At 43.1% G+C, this 24,827-nt stretch overlaps 1 protein-coding gene across 1 annotated transcript in view; it reads right to left on the bottom strand.

Annotated features, from left to right (window-relative positions):
• Positions 1–8,948: 8,948 nt before the first annotated feature.
• The window catches only part of ERI1 (exoribonuclease 1), a 47,934-nt gene continuing 32,055 nt past the window's right edge, over positions 8,949–24,827 (bottom strand). The window contains exons 6-7 of the mRNA XM_088448264.1: positions 18,795–18,909; positions 8,949–9,402 (exon numbers count right to left, since the gene is read on the bottom strand). Coding sequence (XP_088304390.1) covers positions 9,160–9,402; positions 18,795–18,909 — 358 coding nt within the window. The 3' untranslated portion in view covers positions 8,949–9,159. The remainder of the gene's footprint in view (positions 9,403–18,794; positions 18,910–24,827) is intronic.

Genomic DNA, 24,827 nt, shown 5'->3' with positions numbered 1-24,827 from the left:
TTGAATTTCCTGAGAACTCTTGGGAGGAGGGAAATTGGAGGAAAGATACGCCAACTTGAAGTCCCATCTTACTGCCAGTGCGTCCACGAGGGCTGCTGTTGGGTCTCTAGACCTGGCCCCGTACCTGTGGACCTTGTTGTGGCATAAGGCCATGAGATCTCTCTCTGGTAGACCCCATTTGTTTACCAGGAGCTCAAACACTCCCAGATGGAGAGACCACTCTCCAGCGTGTATGTCCTGGCGACTTAGGAAGTCTGCTTCCCAATTGAGTACTCCCGGAATGAATATTGCCGAGATGGCCGGAAGATGACGTTCTGCCCAAATGAGAACTTTGTCACTTCATTCATGGCCGCATAACTTCTTGTGCCACCCTGATGATTGAGGTAAGCCACTAGTGTCGCGTTGTCTGACTGGATCTGGACAGACCTGCCCTGAAGCAGGTCCTGGTGCTTTGTATACTGCTCGCAGTTCCAAAATGTTTATTGCCAGATGCCTTACTTGATTTGTCCATCTCGCCTGGAAGATGTGAACCGTCACTGCCCCATCTGCGAAAATTGGCGTCCATGGTGAGAAGCACCCAATTTGGAATCCAGAGTGGTCACCCTTCGTTGAGATGCTCCTTTTTTAGCCACCACAGAAGGGAGTGACAAATGATACTCTGTTCCACCTGGAGAATTAACCTTTGCAGAGGCCTGGAATGGAACTGAGCATACCCCACCATGTCGAAGGTCGATATCATTGATCCCAGCACCTGCATTGCTGACAGAATGGATACCTTTCGCTTGCATAGCAGCATGTGTATCCATTTTGATAAGGCCCCCAATCTTGTCCAGAAACACCCTTTGTGCCTGAGAATTTAGAAATGCTCCCCAGACGTACCATCTGCTGTGTTGGATAAAGTGATTTCTTCCAATTTGTGACCATAGCCTGCCTACAAATGCTAGGCAGGATCAGTTGAAGATGGTTTTGCAAAACCACCGGAGTCTGTGCCAATATCAGAAGGTCGTCCAGATGTGGAAAGAATTCTGACTCCCCGACGCCTGAGATAAGCAGTCATGAAGGACATTATTTTGGTAAACACCCGGGGAGCCGTAGAAAGGCCAAGGGGTAGAGCTTGAAACTGGTAATGTTGCTGAAGGACAGCAAATTGCTGGTGGGATGGGATAACTGGAATATGCAGATACGCATCCTGAATATCCAGGGAAACCACGTAATCTCCCGGCTCCATAGCCAAAATAATTGACCGGAGAGTTTCCATGCGGAATTTGGGAACATGGATAAACTGGTTGAGGGTTTTTAGATTCAATATAGGGCGATATGCCCCATTCGGCTTCTGGACCAGAAATAGATTTGGCGTAATAACCCCTTCCCTGTTGAGACACAGGAACTGGGACTATTACCCATGCCTGTAGCAGGGAATGAATGGCTTCCTGACAAGCCAAGGTTTTGTCCACATCTGATGGAGGCTTTGTTGCAAAAAAAAAAAAAAAACTTCTGGCGGGGATGTCTCCTGAAAGCGAGGGCATACCCCCTGAGAGACCACTTCTCGGACCCAGGCATCTGTAGTTTGATGCCAATAATCCGCAGTCGGCCCTCCACCATGGGATCCCCCAGGAGGCCCGCTCCATCAGGCCAAGGGCTTGTGTTCCGGCTTAGAAGCTGAACGTCTTGCATTAGTTTGTCGTTTTGACTTACAAAAACTAGTAGACCTAGAAGAATTCTGTACCTTACTTCTTTCCTGAGGACGGAAGGACTGAAAAGAAACCTGCCTAACTATTTGACTTAGATGGCAGACCTGCTGATTTTGAAGTCGCCAGAGTAGAAATTATGTTATCCAACTTTACTCAAAAAAGTACCTTTCCATGAAAAGGTTAAACTTCCTGCACCTGCTTTGATCCTGTATCAGCTTTCCAAGATTTTAACCAAAGGGCCCTGCGTGCTACTATGGATGCTGCTGATGCCTTAGAAGCTAAAATTCCAGCATCCACTGCAGCTCCTCCCAGATAGGAAGCAGCTTCCTGTATGTGGGAGATATTCATCACCTGTTCTCTGGTAGCATTTGGTAGAGAATTTTCCAATGCCTCAATCCCTTCAACAGCCTTGGCTACCCAGGCTCCAGCTATAGCCGGACGAGTAACAGCTCCAGATGATGAGAATATTGCCTTTAGACAGGCTTCAATTTTTTATCTGTGGAATCACTGAGAGAAGATGCTGATGGAATAGGCAATGTAGCATTTCTGATTAAATGCGTTACAAGAACATACACAGTAGGAGGTACCTCCCACTTCCTATCTGCATAAAACCGCTTATCAGGGTTACCCCATGTCTCTTCAATAAGCTAAGTGAGCTTAAACACCGGAGTCTTCTTACTATGAGCAGGTTCATCATCCTGAATATCTAGGACTGATTTAGCCGCTCTCAAAGTAGTAACATCCACAGTAGATTGATGATCCTCCTCCTCAGAAGTAGATCCTGGAGAGGAACCCTGTGCATCAGATTCCTCTGATGATGCATCTGAATCCATGTTTGCCAGACTGAGATAACTTACGTTTAGGCGCTTTAGTCACTACGGGTCTGTTATCAAAATTAGATGCTGCCACACACTGACTAGAATGGCCATCAACATCCCTTATTGCGGAATGTATATGATGTGATAACATATGTGGACACCCCATCCAAGGAGGCATCGATGGAGTAGCCAAATGATCCACCACCTGCATCATAACCTGGGACAATGAGGAAACCCAAGATAGTTCTTCCCCAACAGGTAAACCGGACTGGTAAGGTGGTACTTTAGAAGTGTCAACACACAAACCCTCCCTTATGTCCTGTGAGAACACACAAGCCTTACAGGATTAACATGAAACCAGCACAGGTGGCTCCCCTCCTGTTTCCCTTTATCTTTTGACATATTCAAAGTAAAAGGCACAGTCGCAAAGTTATGTGACAGCCTTCACAAAAACTCAATGAATGTGAAGTACTTCAGCAAGAAATAACAGTGATAGTTATAATTGACAGATAGAAATAAAAACCGTATCAGTCAGCAACTAGAAAATATAGTCACATACACACACATATAATTACAATTGGCTCTAAAATCAGCTACAGCAACGCAAAGGAATGGTAGGACATAGAGCACCATATACCTTAACCAAAAGAGAGGTACACAGGGAGGCTGACCCTCCTGAGACCACAGCTACCGGGTGCACTGCGTGGATCGTGAGAGAGTCTCATACACGTGGAGGGTAGGCGGAGCAACCCAGAGGTGCAAAACCCTTCTTGGGACTGCGTATGGGTCGGAGCTGCCGGGGGAGCGCTTACCTCTCCTAAGCTACATTAACCAGCCGGGCACGCTGGCCTCGTGGCAGCAGATTGTGTCTGCTGCAGATCCCTGGCGTCAGACGATAGGGCCCCAGCTGGTGAAGTAAGGATGCGAACAATCCCGGTCCTTACAGCAGCAGCTTCTGGTGCGTCTGACACCAGAAGCAAGGACTGCCACGTGCGATTCCCCGTAAGCGAGGAGTTGCTTTACCTGACATCTCCAAGCATCCGATGCAGTCCAGGTCACAGCCTCGCTGTTAGCTAAGATTCAGCCACGACCTGCCGAATTCACCAGCACAATTACTGATGCTGCGGCCTGGCGGAGGTAGATGGAGTCGCAGTGCATGAGTCTTAATACAGACGCTTGGTACTGCCAACTCAAAATAACTTAAAACAAAATAAAAGCTTAGGACTACTCTAAGCAGTCCTCCTATTACAAAAGTGCATCAGAGTCCTGCCGCACCAAACAACAAAACTGAAGTCCTATGGCTAGGGGCGGGGTATATATGGGAGGAGGACCCGGGACATTCTGAGAGCCAAAACTTTAACTGTTTGGTGCCTGGTCTTCCAACCATAATATCCCCCATGTATCCCTGTGGATCCCAAAGAAGAAATTATATTCCATAATAATGGATGCACTAGGGCAGTTTCCCAAACTCCACCATTACACTCCAGGTTTTAAGGATATCCATTCTTAAGCATAGGTGACTTAATTAGTACCTCAGTCAATTTGATTTTAACCATCTGAACTCAACCATAGATATTCTTAAAACGTGGACTGTAATGGCAGGGTTTGGGAAACTCTGTACTAGGGTGTACCATACCAGACCTCTTTGCTCAGCACAAGATCTGTGTTTCTCATCCCCACGCTTTACTTGCTCCCATTCACGGTTACAGGACTTTCTTCGGGCTGCACCCACTCTATGGAATGGCTTACCAGGCACAATAAGTCTTATCAGATCCCAGAACTGACCACATAACCTTCATAGCTTCCATGTCTTATTACATCCCCTCTCACAGTCCACACATAACCTCACACATTGTCTTTCTTTCACATACTCCTGACATTTGGCCGACATTACTGTGTGACTGGATCATGCAGCCAACCAAGAAACTCTGCATTCTGGCTGGACCAAATTGCAATATATAGCACCTATCCTTGTGTATCAATGCCTATTTCCCTATAGATTGTAAGCTTGCAAGCAGGGCCCTCTGACCTCTGTCTGTTATTACCCTGTTTTGTTCTAGAAATGTTTCCAATTGTAAATTGCAACGGAATATGCTGCGCTATATAAGAAACGGTTACTAAATAAAATAAATACTTGACAATCCCTGCAAGAGATTGTTAATTACTAACAATGTCAGTAAATGTGGCATATTTGCTGACAATGTCTAAAGGTACCAATAATGATACCTGTGTGCCATCTATAGCCTGCAGCAATGAAATAACAGGATTAATATCAAGCATTATAGTGAATGAAGGTAAACTAAAAACCTGTGGTAACAAAAATGTTAACCATTTTACTGTGGCTTCTAAAAAAAAAAAAAGAAGAGACAAAAGCAGACACAACAGGCCAGCCTAGAGGTGGCGCTATACCCTTGTGTATTTTAGGGAAACAGTAACTTTTCCACAAGTTGGTCTATAATATTGTCAAAAGGAGAAATCTGTTTTGGCGATATATCTAGTTCACATGACCTCAGAAAATGTTCAATATTCAATAATAAATGGTTGCATCTTTAATAAGAAGTAAAAAGAACATTCTATTTTCTAATTGCCTAAAACACTCCTGCCTGTAAGCATATACAAGGCAATTTGTGAAGCGTTCAGCGATAGTCCATTTGCTGAGTTTTACTTGTGTATTTACACACTGCGCATATTTCCCAGAGCCACTATGCAGGTTAAGGCGATGGAATGTCATATGCAATTCAAATCACATTTCCTCTTATGGCTTAAGGAGGCATGACGGACTACATGTAAATTCCCCATTGCAACCAAAGCTCAGAGAAGTGGCATATCGACAGAATTGTGGGCTATGCAAAGCTGTGTGTACACATATTTATGCCTAATATCAGGCATTTCTTTTGCACTCAGAAGACATATATGATATAAAGAATCCAGGTAGGGGCGGTCTGGCCACAGAAATATATACAACTCAGTATCAGTTCATCCCTAGAAAAATGCCCCAAAGTGAACCAAGTTAATTCTCCTTTTTATAATGAACACAACCTTATACTTTATCATACAGGAGTAAATGTAGTATCCACATACTACTAATGAGCCTAAGAAAACAGGCAGGAAGGCTAGAAACTAAACAAGACAGCAGTCACTACACAGACCAAAGACAATAGCAGGGAGTAATAACATATATATCGGTTTGCCATATAATAAACTGATCACTGCGATAAAGGGGATGCGGTCAATATCCCAGCAGAGGGGATTCCAGTGCTTAGAATACTGGCACTGGAATCCCAACACCTTTCATAATCCTGGTGCCACATCCCGAAGGCAAGTAGCGGGATTAGGCACTAGGGGGGAGGGTTAGGTTTAGGAAGCAGGCAGGGAGGATTAGGGGCAGGAGAAAGGTTAGGATACCTTCCAACAGGCGACGGTATCCTAACTCTGTCAGGATGCCGGCGTTGGGATTTTGACTGCCGTGATCCTGTGCCCAACCTTGCTTGATAAGGTACATCAGTTCAGCATGACAGTTTAGCAGTCAGACCTATATAATATTTTTATTAGAGAACACATAGTACACTATTTGTAAGGTCTTTAGAAGACTGAAAAAATAAGTTACAATATCTGCTTCACCAATTATTATTCCTGTCTACCCAGAGGTACATGAGAGCACGTAGGCAAATTTACTTTTAAATGTCATACGAACGGAGTAATGTGAAAACTGAAGACAGAACAACAGTGACACCTACAGTTAAGATGGGGCACTGCTCTGAACTTGGCACAGCTGTTTTGTTTGCACTTAACCTATTTCTTGAGAGCCTGGATAAATTAATGCAATTGCATCTGTGTTGAAATCAAACATGCATGCTCTGTAGTGTCTTTAAACAAAATGGATTCAGACTTTATTTCAGAGTGAAGAAAAAGAAAGTTATTTAGTTTAGTATTGCACACACACATTAAAAATTTAAAACGTGGGTTGTAAATATTTGGCTATTCTATCGATTGTCAATTAGATCTGTATATGGACTTAAAAAAATGAAGTTATATAATAATGAAAAATAATTCACTTGCAAAACATCTCCCAATGACCCATATTTTTCTCTTACACCCCTTCTGCAAAGCACAGGAGACAGTCGTCACAGAATTAACATTACAAAAAGGAGGCCTTAGCATCATATATGCATCCATCTAGCAATTTAGATACTAATCATTTTATATAGTATCTGTACATCAGATTGCAGTTCTTAACCATCACAAATATTGCATAGTTAGAATCCAAGACATGGTGCACAAGAGTTTAACTCCTAAGTATTCCAGGAACCACACAATTGTTTACACTGGGGTTTTCCAAACTCAGTCCTCAAGGTACCCTTATGGTCCAGGTTTGAAGGATATCCATGCTTTTAAATAGCTGGTATAATCAACCTGATTGAGGTACTAAATAAGTCAAGTATGCTTAAGCACGGATAGCCTTAAAACCTGGACTGTAAAGGTGCGTATCCATTACAAGATCCCGGGACGACGGCATGATTATGAGATCGTAATCATGCAGTCATCTCCCGAGGGGTGCAGTGCCTACACTGAACGATTGATCGTTCAGTGTAGGCACATAATTCCCGAACATGGGCAACCTGACAATGTCGTCAGGTCGCCCAGCATGTTCGGACAAAGATAGATGTAAAAAACAACCAGCGGGCGCGCGCATCGCTGGTCGTTTTTGAAATTTAAATGCCCGATTTGCTGCCGATTACTGAGCAATTGCACGATTACGATGTCATAATAGTGCAATCGCTCAGTAAGGTCGCGTAGTGGATATGTACCTTTAGGGTGCCTTGAGTACCAGGGTTTGGAACCACTGGTTTACAGATGTGTCACTAGTAATGGTGTCTATTTAGTTAGATTTCCAAGTACAGAGCAATGGACTTGTTAATTGACCTTAGAATATATCAATACAAATATATTCAATCAGAACATGTTGGTTATGGCCAATATACCCCCTCGACACCGGTTGCCACTGATCATGTGACCCCATGGTGAGGATGTATCAAGGTGACCTTTTCTGTGCCAAGTTTGCCAAATCGGTCATTTTAATAAGCAACACGTGACTTACAAAGGTTCTGTGGATGGCTGACTTCTAGGGATAAACTAACTATAGGCTATAGTTAGTATATCACTAGAAGTCAGCCATCCACACAACATGTGTAATTCATGTGTTGCTTATTAAAAAGGGAGAGATTTGGCAAACTTGTTCTGTACTCTCTACAGTAACTTACTGATACTAGGGGATATATTTACTAAGCTGCAGGTTTTTAGAAGTGGAGATGTTGCCCATAGCAACCAGATTCTAGCTATTATTAATCTAGCACCTTCAGCAGATATGTAGACTCTGATTGGTTGCTATGGGCAACATCTCCACTTCTAAAAACGCTCACTTTAGTAAATATAACCCTAGATGTCACCCTAGTGTTCTTAGGACCAGTACACAAGCTTGACGCCTTAGATAAAGCAAATGCAATATTTACTGTGGGTGCAGTTCATTTTCACATATAAAAAGGTCATCAATCAGGAGCTCAACCAAAAAGAGAGAATGTCAGACCAGGAAAACAGAAGTATTAGCATATTTGTGAATTTGTTGAGTTTTAATTCTTAGGTATAGCCGGTGGGAAAAATAAAGCAAAGTGTTAAATGTAAAGGGAGGAATGTGGCATAAAGATACAATAATTCAATAAAACAGGATAAACAATGGAAAGGCATACACATTGTGCAGGGAAGTACGTACACACCAAGGATATTAGATCATACAGTATTCATGACTTTTGTTCCATATCAGTTTCTGTACCCCACCTGGGATGCAGCAAGGAAGAAGTCTAGTGCTTCATTGTAAAAGGTAGACATCATTATGGTGCATACACACGGTCAGATATGAACGATATCTATTTTAAAAATAGTTCATATCTGAAAGAAAATCTGACATGTGGGCCTGCAACGATGAACGGTGCACGTTCCCGCAAGTCAGATAATATCCAACAACGTCTGTGTTTGTAGTCAGATTGATGATTTCATTCATTTTAATACTGTCTGAAATCATTCAAATCGTTGGTCAAATCGCTCAATCATTCATCTGACAGATCTGACCTTATGTATGCACCATTAGTCTTACTGGAGGGTGTAGTATATATTGTCGACAATCAGAATGTCTACATGTCAGGTGTTGACATTCACAATGACAACACTGACATAATGTCGACATTTTACAAATCCACAATGGGATTCCCCATTACAATCTTGGTCTAAGTGTGAACCACAGCCTAATCCTAACATCAGCATTCTGACAATGTTGACATTTAATTGACTGCATGTCTTACTGGAAACCCCAGTACAAATCTTAGTATCATTTTGGTTAAGAGTCTGTATAATTAAATCTAAAGCTAAATAGTCTAAATCAAAGCACTGTGTTTTTGACAATTTTATTGCTGAAATCAGTATAATAATCCATTATTATTCATGAAGTAACATCAGATCACTTTCCACAGTTTACAAGTCACGCAAATGTACAGAGACCATTAAAGGCTTGCATACGTTTTTAAAAACAATTTAAAGTGCTCTAAAAATGCTCAAAGAGCACAAAAAACAAACAAATATAATTACAAGAAAATAAAAAGCTAATTTTTGAACTGTGGATTTTGAGGACTGGCAGCTCCTTCAAATGGTAGGGAGGTGGGCACACTCATTAACTTCCCTGTGTGCATTCTTTCGTTTACTCGTAGCTCACAGCCATCTTGTAGCATGCGGATAGCAATCCGGGCAATATTCTTAGAATCATCGAGACCACAATGAAGACGGCCATCATAACGCATTCCCAGCTTTTCTAGCATCATTAGCAGTTTTGTGTGATTTCTTGGAACCTGCACATTAAAAATAGGATTTTGGTACTTACCGATAAATCTTTCTCCGAATCCATAGGGGACACTGGAGCATACACAATGGGGTATAGACGGGTGATGAGTGGAACCTGGCACTTTAAATTTCTTCAGAAGAGTAGCTGGCTCCTCCCCCTCTATAATCACTGCGCATGCACCGGCGTCTGAGAGCAGTAGGTCACGTCAACCCTGCTGCAAAGGATGTTGGGAAATGGGGGCAGAGCCTGTGCCGGGTACCCGACAGAGCTTGCGGTACAGATTACGCCATCCTCAGATGGAGAATCTGTACGCAGCTCTGATATCTGTTCCTTTATGATTTGCACTCTCCATACGAAAGTATGGTGATGCGATGCTGACATGCAGCGAGGGTGCAGCTGGAGAATGAATAACTTTCTCCACGGTAACCTGATTACAGCTAAACTAAGACCACTTTGTCCTTTCTAGGCACTGTGTTGCTATGCACTGGTTTAGATAGCAAGTGGGCTCATCATTTCATGGAGCACCCTACTGTATGTGCTTGCCAAAAATGCCCTTCTACATACAGACAGTTTTGTGGAGGTTGCGTATAGCAACACAAGGGGGAGATGCATACTGGTAGGTTATTTGGTCCCCAACAAAATGTAACCCTAGTGTGTATGTGTGTGTGTGTGTGGGGTAGGGAACATAGACTGTAAACTCTACTGGGGCAGGCCAGATATTCTCTGCAAAGCGCTGCGGAATATGCGTGCGCTATAACACCACCACCAGAACTCAGTTAAGGTTAACCAAGCTGAGCGGAGACGTAGAGCAGACCAATAGAGGAGAGATGAGTAGAGGGAGGAACCAACTACTGAGGTCCAAGACAGAGAACCATCAACAGAGGTGACAAAAAAACTGACACACTGCAACTGAATAAAAAACACTCTACAAGAACATAACAAGGAAAAACCGCGCTGGGAGGGCGTCCAGTGTCCCCTATGGATTCGGAAAAAGGGATTTATCGGTAAGTACCAAAATCCTATTTTCTCCTTCATCCACTAGGGGACACTGGAGCACACACAATGGAGAAGTCCCAAAGCCGGCCTCCCGGGTGGGAAAGCGCAGAGAAGTTGTTGAACCCTGCGACCAACCAAATGGTTGCCAGAAAATAAACAGTAGAATGTAACAGGAATGAACTGTGGACCCCAGAGCCACTGGGTAAACCAGACAGCCGAAGAACTCTGGCAGACTACCCTGGAGAACCCTACTGAACACACTGTGGCAGAGAGCACCACCAAATCTGTTGTAGAATGGCATCATGGCATCATTAAGAGAAGACTCAAAAAACATAAGCCCACGCAGGAATTGCAGCCGCTGCCGTCCAAGACAAAAAACACGAGGATGAACTATGTGGAAGGCCTATCTAATTACCAACTAGAAAGTTTCATGCTAAGCTCACCCAGACTGTAATGAAAACTAAGTAGGGAGATTGAACAGACCAAGCCACAAGCTCTGACACCACTAAGCGAGAGCAAGAGAAAACCGCAGAACTGCTGTACAGGACCTTACTTGAGGTATGTGTAGACTAGGGGCTCAAACTATCGATTGAAGAGATAGAAAAAAGGCTTGATGTAGTAAAACACCCCCAAGGTTGAAACCTCATCGAACAGGAGGAGGTACCAAGATTACCGTACTCAAGAAAAAAGAAAAACCGGGTACACAAGTGTCTCAGGACCACAGCTGTAACCACCACACCAGTAACGAAGATTCAGCAGGGTTTGGATATAAACAAAAAACTGGTAAATATAATCTAGCCAACACAGGAAGGTCATGAGTCGCTTGCCAAGTACCACCCCAGGAAGGTAAACCCAGGGGACCAGAAGGACTGATAAGAGAATGCTAGAAAGGCCTGAGATTCCATGCCACCATACCGTAGGGAGAGGACATGAAAAACAGAAAGCCGAACTGGTAGCGCATGTGCGCCAATCAAGGATTATTGATAGCCATAAATTAGAATCACATTTATCCCCCCACCCCAAAGGAAACCAAGGAGTAGGTAAAGGGACCAACAAGGATAAACTATAACCGGACATGAACCCATAAGGCATGTCCCACGGGTGACAAGAATATAACGTAGAGCCGGTCAGATGGCAGTCGGAACCAGGAATCCTTAATTCTCTCTGCCATCTGAAAAACAAACCTGGTAAGAACAGGACGTATACAGCAAGTCACTAGCGAGAACTGAACGATCTAGAATGTAATAATAAAAAGTATACCAACTCAATGGAGATGAGTCAGAATAATAACTCCTCCAAACCATCCCATCGAAAGATGGAAAGAAAAAGGAATGTAATAGACCGATAACTTGTCCCTGCAGGATGGATTAATAGCACTTCCAAGGAAGACACAACTATATGGGAATGCAATTAAGGCCCGCATTCAATTAGTTTCGCACCAGCGATACTTTTCTGCCTGCCGGACTTTGCCTACATCTCGTGTTTTAGGTGCGGAAACTTACCGTGCGTGTCCCCGTGATTTGCCGTATTCAATTCCAAAGGACACGAAATGGCACCCGGCGAAACTGAAACAGGCGAAAAGTCCTGTCAACAATGGGGAATTCAGCCTGACAAGCCCCAAAAGATGCACTAACATTGGGGATCACTATAGATGCCCCTGATTAGCCCTAATGAAGGTATTTGGGGTACTTAAGTTGTGTCAATTAGCGCATTAACACTAGTGGTGAAAAATAGCATTAAGCAGTATTTTTTGAAGAAAATAACTACTCCCAGCAAATTTGGGGTACTTAAAAATATTCTTGCACCCATTTTCAAGTTAGTAAAGTCAAGTTTTAAAAAACACGTAAAAAATCCACCTGACCCAAGAACCTGCAATCAAAAAGACCTGTCCCAGAAGTCTATTTAGCTAGTTTTTAAGTTTGTGCCCCAACTTTGATCTTTTTCGCCCCCAAAATGAAAGTACTATTTTGGAGTGTTCTAAAGTCAATTTTTTTTTTTTTTTTTTTTACATAGCTTAACTTTGGGGGACTGTCCCAAGGGTGCAGGGGGGGGTTGCCTGAAGTTTGCACCCCAACACCGAAATTCTGCAATTTTTTCCGCCTGCTATACATAGGCGAAACTTTTCTGCCGATTACATTGCACTGACTTTTCGCGTACGCAAAAAGTCTTTGGAATTGAATAAAGCGGAAACTTTCCGCCTGGCTAAATGACGTCACCCGTGATACATTTCGCCTCTAATTGAATACGGGCCTAAGTGAGACTGGAACTGCCAGCATGGCTGACAAAGGCCTCCATGCACAACATAGCCCTAGCAGTGAGCCGATCACTGGAAAATATGGCAGAATTTTTTGTTCTGATTCTGTCTCAAAGTGTACTTATGATGGAAATTACAGACCTCTCTCATCTTTTAAAGTGCAACAATTTGCACAATCGGTGGCTGGTCATATACTTTTTTGACCACTGTATATGAGCAGCCACATACACACAAATTTCTGTCTCAAATATGACTAGAACGTCTAAGTATGTAGTGCACCGAACCTGTAAGTACTGTAATAACAGGTCAATGTGTGGAGTGGAAAGAGCAAGCTCTTATGGTGCATACACACGATCAGATTTTTCCTTCAGATATGAACGATAACGATTTAAAAATCGTTCAGTCGTTCATATCTGAAGGAAAATCGTTCATATCTGACATGCCTGAACGATGGACGATCAACGATGCGCGTTCCCGTTTGTCAGATAACGATATCTGACATCTGATGTGTTTGCAGTCAGACTTGGACGATTCCATTCATTTTAATGCAGTCAAAAATCGTTCAATCGTTCAAAAATCGTTCAAAACTTTGGTAAAATCGTTCAAATCGTTTAAATCGTTCATCTGACAAGTCTGACAAATCTGACCGTGTGTACGCTCCATAACCTTGTTCTAAAAATGCCCTTAAAATATAGCCCCCAGATAAGGGCGAATCAGATATTAACCTGAAAGTAACATATAGAACAATATTCACAAGTTTGTATATAATGTCCCCTGTATTATTCAACTAGACAAGATGCCGCCTAACTTCCCAGCCCATATATTAGAGGCATGTATGTTGTGAGAAAACCCTGCACAAACGCATGGAGAACCCAATTAGGGCCATAGCGGGAGTAAAAACCACAACGTCAGCGGTGTGAGACAGAAATGCCAACACTACACCATCTGGCCTATTCTAAGGGAGCATCGTATTCAGAAGCACTGCTCTCCATGTAAGAGTGCTCCAGGGCCCGGCTTTTCCATGAAAGTACATACGGAAAGAGTCTGCATGACCCAATTGCACCATTTGACATATTCCTAGAATAGTCAACCCAGTATGAGCCAACATATGGTAAAAATAGACTGCTCAGTTTAAAATGTATTAGGCGGGATGCTGTGACTGGAGCGCTGCATTAGCCCCTGCACTAGAGACCAGGATGTGGGGCGCATATCAGCGGATCACCATCTAGAGTGACACCCAAAAAATGCAGAAATGGATGAAAGCGCAACGAGATTTAACAATCAAATCATAAATAGTACTTTATTCTTAATGGATAATAAATAATTAATTAAAACTGGCAATATCTCACAATAAATGAGTAAATACACAATATATAAAACTGAATGCTGTTGACATCAATAAAATATATACATGTATTAAAATTCAATAAAACACAAAATTTTGAACATTCAATATGGTGTTTGTGTTATACTAAATTATTAATGCACCTCTATCTGTAGAAAAATAATAGTCTTGAATATTGAGGATAAAACCAGTAAAAATAATCCTGGTATAAGTATATTAGCGGTGGTATTGTGCACAATACTGGCTGACCTTATGGTTGTGGCTCCCGGTTCAGACTTCACTTAACAGACGGCAGTGTCCTAAATGCCGTTCTGATGTACCTCTCACCGGACAATAGAGGTGCTGACCTCCTATCAATGTAGGGGAATAAATATGAATATAAAGTGCGGTGGCAGGGAAAGTTCAAATCGGGAATAACAACTGAAGTAGAGCTGCACAATAAAAGTCTGAGGACTGGTCCATGCCACGTCCTGTCTGCAGCGATACCTGTTGTTAGCCTCTGCTGTCGGCTATCGGGGCTCCGTATGCGGGAGAGCCGAGAAGAACAATGAGCTCAATATCAGCTGGTGAGCGGCCGTAGTAGAAAGGGCCGTGCTGGCAAACTCTGACCTCCGTCGGATATTAGCCTCTGCTGTCGGCTAACGGGGCTCCGTGTGCGGGAGAGCCGAGAAGAACAATGAGCTCAATATCAGCTGGTTAGCGGCCGTAGTAGAAAGGGCCGTGCTGGTAAACTCTGACCTCCGTCGGATATTCGTCAGTAAATGGTTCAAAATCACCGTGATGAGCGAGCTATTGAAATCCGTATGGTACTCCTATGAAGTCCATAAAGTGGATGTGAAACAGAAGTGGTCTAACGCGTTTCTCAGCCCTTATACATCAGACGGAGGTCAGAGTTTGCCAGCACGGCCTTTCTATTACGGCCGCTCACAAGCTGATATTCAGCTCATTGTTCTTCTCGGCTCTCCCGCATACGGAGCCCCGATAGCCGACAGCAGAGGCTAACAACAGGTATCACTGCAGACAGGACGTGGCATGGACCAGTCCTCAGACTTTTATTGAGCAGCTCTACTTCAGTGGTTATTCCCGATTGATCTTTCCCTGCCACCGCACTTTATATTCATATTTATTCCCCTACATTGATAGGAGGTCAGCACATCTATTGTCCGGTGAGAGGTACATCAGAACGGCATTCCGGACACTGCCGTCTGTTAAGTGAAGTCTGAACCGGGAGCCACAACCATAAGGTCAGCCAGTATTGTGCACAATACCACCGCTAATATACTTATACCAGGATTATTTTTACTGGTTTTATCCTCAATATTCGAGACTATTATTTTTCTACAGATAGAGGTGCATTAATAATTTAGTATAACACAAACACCATATTGAATGTTCAAAATTTTGTGTTTTATTGAATTTTAATACATGTATGTTTTATTGATGTCAACAGTATTCAGTTTATTATATATCATGTGTATTTACTCATTTATTGTGATATATTGCCAGTTTTAATTTATTATCCATTAAGAATAAAGTACTATTTATGATTTGATTGTTAAATCTCGTTGCGCTTTCATCCATTTCTGCATTTTTTGGGTTTCCCACCGGAGTGGCTAGTCACCACTCAGAGAGCAGCAGGTAGATTAACAATATTTCACATCATTTTATTTAACCACAGCGCCTTTTCATTGTTGATCTAGAGTGACATTCTAGATGATAGAGACTGTTATAACCTGTTCAGCCTTCTCTATAATCACCCACCCCCCTTCTATCGGGGGGGAAGGGGCATTCTCACAGTTAGATGCCACTGGACTCTAGGACTGTGCTGCAGGGACATACACCACCTGTCCCTCTTATGTATTGCTGTTCCCACTGGATTGAATGGGAATGTGAAGATGCGGGCGTCTGTGTACAGCGTGCTGTACTGTTGGTCTTCCCAACCAAAGCCCCTGCATCACAGACATAAGTGTGAGTGCGCCGACGGACGCTAATTCCGCCTCCAGACCGGGAATAATTAATGATACACACCTACTGCAAATAGCGCGTCAACGGATGCCTGCAGATTACTGCTGGATCCGTGTCGCTGTAAAGGGAAGCCTGACAGCTGTATTGGCTGTAGTACTCTGCAGCAATGCAATAAGCCTGTTCTGCTGCTGCTCAGCCAGCAAGTGTCCGGCTAGGTCACCCACACATGTTGGTGTGTGGGTGACAAACGGGGACCTGGACACCAGCGTGTGCGCTGTGGCAGGTCCTCCGTCTGAATTTGTGATTACACTGCATCAGCCCACTAGGCTATAACAGGTCATTGCGCCGCACAATACTCTGTTTTGCCCCAGGCAACGCGCCGAATCAGAGAGGCAGTGGAGTCCCAGGGGAGCGTGTCTCTGGATGCAGAACGTGCTACGAGCAGAGGCTACAGCGATGTGGCGCAGCCTATAACAGCGATGGCCGTGCTATGAGGAGCTGCAACTACAGAATACTCTATGAAGCCCCCACCCTGGTCCCCTTGAGCGGGAAACTGGGAAAACTGCACACATTTATTTACTTACCCAGCCCACGTTAAGTCGCCAGCGATACTAACGCTGAGTCTACAGTATAATATAAGCAGAATAAAGTAATGGAGGGTCCTTTGGCAGAACCGTACTCTGAGGTAGCACAGGACAGGCTATACTGCTGTCCCTATGTCCAGTGAGCTGCATAAGCGTATGTTGGGCTGGGTGATCCGTAATTTATATCATCTCCTCCCACTCCTGCGACTCGGGGGGATTGGGAATACTCACCACTGCGTGGCCGGCCGGTGTGTGGTGGGCATGTGGGGACCCGGACACAAGCCGCAGGCAGCTGTGGCGGGTCTAACCAGTCAGATGACCATGTGGCCCCGGACACTAGCTGCAAGCAGCCGAGACATAAAAAAGTAGTAAAATAAATGAAGAAAAAGGTGGCTGAGGGCCCTGGAATTGCCTTCAGCTCCCTCGGCACTTAAACTAAACTGGGTTCAGGTGGGGTATAGAGCGGGAGAAGTCAGCTACTCTTCTGAAGAAATGTGAAGTGCCAGTTTTCACTCATCACCCGTCTATACCCCATTGTGTATACTCCAGTGTCCCCTAGAGGTTGAAGGAGAAAAATACAATTTGGAGAAAACAGGACACACATTGGGAGGGAGAGGGAGATATATAGATAGATATATATATATATATATATATATCTATTTTATAAACAGAGCAAGGGAGTGCTTGGTATATAAAAGGTATTTGCAAATAGTTCTCACAAAGAACCAGCACATCTGTTACTAAATGCAATTATATATTGTCATAAAGTATTTGTTACAAAATTAGCAGCATCATGAAATACATAAAAATATATTTTGCATGGTTACAGATCTGTCAGATCGCTGTTTCAGCGTTCCTCACGCCTTCCTCATGAACAGAAAAACTGTAGCACAGAGCGCCATTAAATAGCCACACCAATCAAGCATACCACAACTCACCTGCACGGGCTCAAGTCTCAGCCCCCATCCACATCACGACCGGAAGTGACATGACGCACATGCGGTTTTACCCACATAAAGTAGGTTACAGGGACATTTAATTAAATAGACGACAAACCGGCTGTTGCAGTCTAAATGATGTCGAATTCATATTTAATGTCCATTTTAGGATCCACGGGTGATGTTATACTTTAGGAGTAGTTTCATGGATTCCCTTTTTTGTGGATGAGTTGCAATATGATCCACTTATATTCTTTAAATGGACTGTTTTTGAAGTTGTTATATTATGGCCATAGTGCTGCTTGTTGTTACCATGACTACCGCACAGCTAGTATTGCCCTGATTACCGCTGCGTCACTCCCGATCATGTGATCGGGGCTGTCACGTGGAGCGGGGTTGTTCAGGGTGTCCTGCATGTGCGTCATCTCACTTCCGGTCCGTATGTGGATGGCGGCGGAGACTTGAGCCCGTGCAGGTGTGGTATGCTTGGTGTGGCTATTTAATGGCGCTCTGTGCTGCAGTTTTTCTGTTCATGAGGAAGGCGTGAGTAACGCAGAAACAGAAGTCGGACAGATCTGTAACCATGTGGGTCCATTGAGGATAACGCCTTGGCAATCACTTTGATTACCCTGGCTTGGGCTAAGTATTTAACCCCTTCGTTATGCCTCATTTATGCTCCTTGGGATCTTACCACATTTTTATGTATTTCATGCTGCTAACTTTTTACACAAATACATTATTGCACTTATAAACGGATGTGCTGGTTCATTGGTGGGGGAGGAGAGAGGGAGAGGGGAGATTTTTTATTTTTACATACATACTGTTACCAAAGGTAGAGAAGAAGATTAAGGGCCTCATTTAGAGTTAGGCGCAAAGCAAAATTAAGAGACAATTGCACTTTGGAATATACATGTTCCTTGCAGGACTGGTAAATTTGAAATGGGGGCACAGATTTAGAGTTGGGAGAGGCTTGTCTTAGCTACACTCTAAATTGCATATCAAATTAATCAGCAGTCTCGTGAAACTGTTTTGTTGAGCGCAAAAGATGCTGGGAGCAAGCTGAGCCACATGGGACCTGGCATGCCGAGAAGGGATGTTTGGCGCAACTGCGGCAACAGTGAATGAGGGTATAAGGACACCTCTATATATGAGTGTAAATAGAGAGAGAAAATAATTATATATATATATCTATATCACACACACACACACATATATATATATATATTTATTACACACACACACACACGTATACACACACAGAGATATATATATACACATACAAAATCTTTCAAACACTGCACACTACACTGTACCAACCTTGTAAAAGTTTGCATAACTCTTGCGAATATTGATCCATTTCTTTGCAAACCGAGGGTATTTAATACGACTAACACAACTCTGGATGTTTAGAAACTTACTCATATCCCATGACCTGCAATTAGTAAATCGGATACATCTTAGCAATGTTCACCACATCCAGCACCTGTCAATCATACACATTTTAATAAAAGGTAGAAAAGTAGAGACTCTGAAAATAGGATTTTTCTTTTTTTTATTAAAAAAGGTCAAATTTTGTCACATAGAAATACCATGCTATAAACAGAGCACTACAGTGGAAAAACTGGACAGCATTTTTAGCAGCTGAAATTTTATTTATTATTTAAATATAAAAAGGTGATTTTTATATTAGATTGACACACCTATTAATATAATAGGTACTATATACATATCAGCAAGCATTAATGTATGTCAGCACTTACTTTTATTTTTTTTTTTTAAACACCACAATAATTATAGGACCAGCTTTGGGCCATGTTTGACACCCCTGATATTAAAAGAGATCCATATCTATAAATAGACAGATTCCTAGTTTGATTTTGGCAGCAGCTGTAGTCAATTTTTTCTTGATTTATTTCATTTCTACATTTTGCTAGAATCTGTTTGGAGCCAAGATTTATACTTTCAATATTTTCTGCATAAAAGATGCGACTTACATTATTAGAGATTTCCTAAAATAAGCATTAATGCAACCGACACACAAGAAAAGATACCCAAAAACATTACTTAACATAAAATATATTTTTTTAAACCTGATTATACACAAAGAGGGGTATTCAATATGAAAGGTTAACTTCCCTGGCGAAGTTAACGTTTCATATCGGAGTTTTATTCTGCGTAAAGGTATGGTGCGCTCTCCCGTTTATCCCCGTATTCAAAATAAAATTAACGAAAACGGGAAACTCCAAAGTTGGATTTGCGTAAAGTTACGAATTTTTCCTTAAAATAATTGTAAGACCCCCCTAAAGTTGTAAAAACATGGGGGAACACTATGGATACCCCCGTTTTAGCCTTTAATTGAAAGTCGGGGATTTAAATAGCCGCAGCAGGTGCTTTTTTCCCGACATTGAAGAAGTGATGCAGAAGAGCACTTAGGTTATTTTTTTCGTTTTTTTAAGGGGTCCCATCAAAATTGGGGTACATGAAAATGGGTACTAGCATATTTTTAAGTCCCTAATGTCAGTTTTCAAAAATTCTGCATTTGTGCACCTGCCGCTATAATTCTATTCTAGAAAACACCTGCCGCATACTTGCAGAATAGCCCTGAACCTATTTCCCTATTGTTTAACAATTTTTTCTGCACCCCAATTTTTAAATAATTTTTTTGGGGTGTCCCTATTTTTTTTTTAAAACTTTTTTTGACACAGTTCTTTTTTAAATGTCAATCTCAGGGGTGCAGGCTATTTTTTTTAAGCCTGCACCCCTAAACCCCAATCTGCACTTCTCTTCACCTATTCAATGAAAAGTTATCGCCGTTTTTTTTTTTATCAACGACTTTTCAAAACTGCGATAAGTCTTTGAAATTGAATACGGTGTAAAACTAAAACAAGTGATATTAACACAAAAAACTATGTTATCGCACCCATATTGAATACCCCTATAAGGGGTAAATTTAAGATGGGAGTTCTATTTAAGAAGTGATGTTGCCCATAGTAACCAGATTCCAAGTATTATCTTCTAGACGGTGCTAGATAAATGAGAAGTAGAATCTGATTGGTTGCTATGGGCAACATCACTTCTTAAATAGAACTCGATCTTAGTAAATTAACCCCTAACATTCTATACATAATGTGAGATAGAATAAATAAGATGAGCGCTAAAGACAAACACTATTGGATGAGTCAATACATGAATATTTAATACCAATAAAAAAGCAATTGCAAAGACACAAATTAATAAAATAACAATCATACAATAAATAATATGATCATGGACCAGCAAATTGTATATTTACACGATGTATAAAGTGAGCAATAATGTAGCAATTCAGGGTACAATATGAAAAGATATAGTTTAAAGCTGAATACTTTATTGGTTTTTGCACTCAGCAAAAAGCTATTCTCCACTGCCGCTTTATTGTACATGCAGAGATGTCCTTTATTACTGCACGGCTATCACCATCTGCCACGGTCATCCCATTTATCAACACAGCATTTAAATATTTGGAACAACACAGCATATAGCCGACCTAGAGACCACGTGGATAGGCTTCGCTGTTCGGGTCTTGCCGTTAGGACTACCCCGGCACGCTGTCATCCTGTGCAGCGTGGGGACCAAGGGACTACAGGTGGAGGATACATTTGGGACTGTGACCACTTTGTATGAGTACCACCTCGGTAAGCCGTGTATTATACGGCTTGGAGAGTAAGAGACTGCAGGAGGATATAACCGGGTTTCTGATTTATTGTGCGAGTAACACCTCCGGTGTCTAGACATTTATAACAACCTATTAGTGACCTATACATGTACCATATGGAACCTGAACTTATGTCTCTTTAAAAGAAACCAGTCTGGAGACTAAATATATGGCTTTAAGTGAACAACTATCTTTTCATATTGTAGCCTGAATTGCTACATTATTGCTCACTTTATATTATGAGATTTGCTGGTCCACGATTATATTATTTATTGTATGATTGTTATTTTATTCATTTGTGTCTTTGCATTTTGTTTGGTATTAAATATTTCATGTATTGACTCATCCAATAGTATTTGTCTTTAGCGCTCATCTTTTTTTATTTTATCTGTATTTTTAGTGGTTTTGCAGAAACCAACTTTGTGAGCTGCAGACTGTACTAGGTAGTTTGAGGTTGATCCACAGCGCACCGTTATATTGTTTATAACGTGAGATATACTCCCTCATGTGTCCATCATTAGTACTGCATGTATAGTTTGAACTTCTCAATTAAATTATTATTATCCTTTATTTATATGGCGCCACAAGGGTTCCACAGCTCCTCACAAAATACATTAACAAATGAGCAAACTCGTAAAACAGCGACATACAGTACAAGACAATACAGAATAAGAAAATGGGATTTTGGTACTTACCGGTAAATCCTTTTCTCTGATTCCACAGGGGACACTGGAGGTGCTTACGCTGGGGTATAGAGGTGTGGATAGCTGGAGCCGGCACTTTAAATAATTTGGAAGTGTGAAGCTCCTCCCCCTCTATGCCCCACCAGCACTCAGTTTAGAAAATGAAGGCCGAGAGGAGATGGAGAACAAGCGGAGTAAAAAAGGGAGAGAAGAACACACAATAACTGAATCATACAACATATGGAACAAGCTGAACAGGCAGGCTAAGAGCGCAGAGGTGGGCGTCCAGTGTCCCCTGTGGAATCAGAGAAAAGGATTTACCGGTAGGTACCAAAATCCCATTTTCTCTTTCATCCACTAGGGGACACTGGAGGTGCTTACGCTGGGGACGTCCCAAAGTTTTCCCCACGGGCGGGAGCGCTCTGCGGCGCCTGCAGGCGGCCAAAACGGGATGCCGACATAGCAAACGTATCAAAGTTGTAAAATCTGACAAACGTGTGAACTGAAGACCAAGTGGCCGCACAGCACAACTGATGTGGAGGCTCCTCTACTGGCCGCCCATGACGCACCCACAGAAACGTGTGGGATGAGCTGAAATAGACGAAGGAGGCCAACGGTCGGCACTAACATAAGCCTGATGAATAGTCAGCCGGATCCAACGTGCCTGGATGCTGACAAACCCATGCGAACAGCATCATAGAGGACAAAAAGCGACACGGACTACGGAGGGACGCTGTCCTGGCAACATCGATCCGGAGAGCCCGAACCACATCCAAGGTAGAAGGACCACCAGAGTCCTCCACCAACGACGGTACCACAATAGGCTGATTAATATGAAAAGCCGACACTACCTTGGGAAGGAAGGCGGCTACCGTCCGGAGTTCTGTCCTATCGGCATGAAACACAAGGTAAGGTGGCTTATAGGACAGAGCACCCAATTCCGAAACCCTACGAGCCGAAGCGAGAGCCAAGAGGAGGACCGTCTTCCAAGACAGGTACTTAAGATCAACCTTTTCCAAAGGTTCAATCATGGGCGACTGAAGAAACAGAAGCACCAAGCTAAGGTCCCAGGGAGCTATTGGAGGTACAAAAGGAGGCTGCACGCGCAAGACCCCTTGAAGAAACGTCTGCACCTCAGGAATGAGGGCCAATTTCCTTTGAAAGAAAATGGAGGGCAGAAACCTGCACCTTTAAGGTTCCCAGACGAAGGCCAGAATTCAGACCCGTCTGAAGGAAAAGCAAAAAACCAGGACAAACTAGAAGTCCTAGATGGAAGAGCCTGACTGGAACACCGTGAGATATAAGCACGCCAGATGCGATAATGCGCAGCTGAAACTGGCTTCCTGGCGCGTAGCATGGTGGGAATAACCGTGTCTGGGATGCCTTTGCGTCTTAGGATATCGGTTTCAAGAGCCACCCCGTTAAACGCAGCTGCACTAAGTTGTGGTGTATGAAAAGGCCCTGCTGTAGAAGATCTGGGCGCAGAGGAAGGGGCCACTGATCGTCCAACAACTTCTCCGAGGCCAGATTGGATCCACGAGAATTACAAAGGCTGTCTCTTGTTTTATCCTTTCTAAAAGACGAGGAAGAAGCGGAATCGGTGGTAAAATGTAAACAAAGTCGTAGAACCACGGACTTGTCAGAGCGTCTACTGCTTCCGCCTGCGGATCTCGACTTGACATGTATAATGGGAGCTGATAATTCAATCGTGACGCCATGAGGTCCACCTGAGGACATCCCCATTGACGTATCAGCGCGTTGAACACGTCTGGATGAAGCTGCCATTCTGACTGGTTCTCGGGCCACCGGAGGATCTGAGTTACTTCTCACATAGCCATGCGACTCCGAGTCCCTCCTTGGCGGTTGATGTAAGTGACGACCGTCGCGTTGTCGGACTGAACTCTTACCGGACGAGTCTTTAAAAACTCTGTTGCCTCTATCAGAGCATTGTAAATTGCTCTGAGTTCCAACACATTTATGGGCCACTTCTGTTCTAGAGGGGACCATCGACCCTGAAAGTAATAATCGAGGACTACTGCTCCCTATCCTCGAAGGCTGGCATCCGTTGTTACGATGATCCAGTCCCACACTCCAAATCTTCTGCCTGCTAACAGATTGTTGGATTGTATCCACCAAAGAAGGGCTACTCTGGTAACCGGGCTCAGACGGATCTGTCGATGTAGAAACAGATGAGACCCTGACTCCTGCGTTAGCAGGTCCAGCTTAAATACCCTGGAGTGGAACCGGCCAATCTGTAGCGCTTCGCAAGCAGCTACCACATCTTCCCCAAGAGATGCAGACAAAGAAGCATTGACACCTTCTTTGGTCTGAGGACCAGTTGAACCAATAACCGGATATCCCTGGCCTTGTCTGTTGGAAGAAAAATCCTCCGTGATTTCGTATCCAATATCATGCCTGAGACTGAGATTCGACTTCTTGAAGTTGATTATCCAACAGTGTTGGATTAGAGTGTAATATGTCAGTAAGGCATGATCTGATAGAAGAGACACCAATGGAGCCTTGAGTAACAGGTCATCCAAATAAGGGATTATGTTCACTCCTGATGACCGAAGGAGAGCGATCATGACTGACATGAGTTTGGTGAATATGCGGGGAGCCGAGGATAACCCGAACAGCAATGCCCGAAACGGATAATCTTTCAATATGGCAAAACGCAGAAAGGTCTGGTGTGGTTCCCAGATGGGAACATTGAGATAGGCATCCTTGAAATCCAGGGATAATAGGAACTCCCCTGGTTCCAAGCTCGCTATGACTGCCATTTTGAAACGATACATCTTCAGAGGTTCAAGGACTTGAGGTTTAAGATGGGCCCTGACCGAGCCATCCGGCTTGGGTACTACAAACAGGCTTGAGTAAAATCCCATACCTCTTTGATGTTCCGGAACCGGAACTAGCGCAGACGATACCACTAGAGACTGGATAGCCTCCTATAGAACCCTGGCCCCGTCTACA

Source organism: Taudactylus pleione, unplaced genomic scaffold (genome assembly GCF_031769625.1).
Source record: "Taudactylus pleione unplaced genomic scaffold, aTauple2 ptg000454l, whole genome shotgun sequence".
Lineage (NCBI taxonomy): Eukaryota > Metazoa > Chordata > Amphibia > Anura > Myobatrachidae > Taudactylus > Taudactylus pleione.
This window is presented reverse-complemented; position numbering and strand designations above follow the sequence as displayed.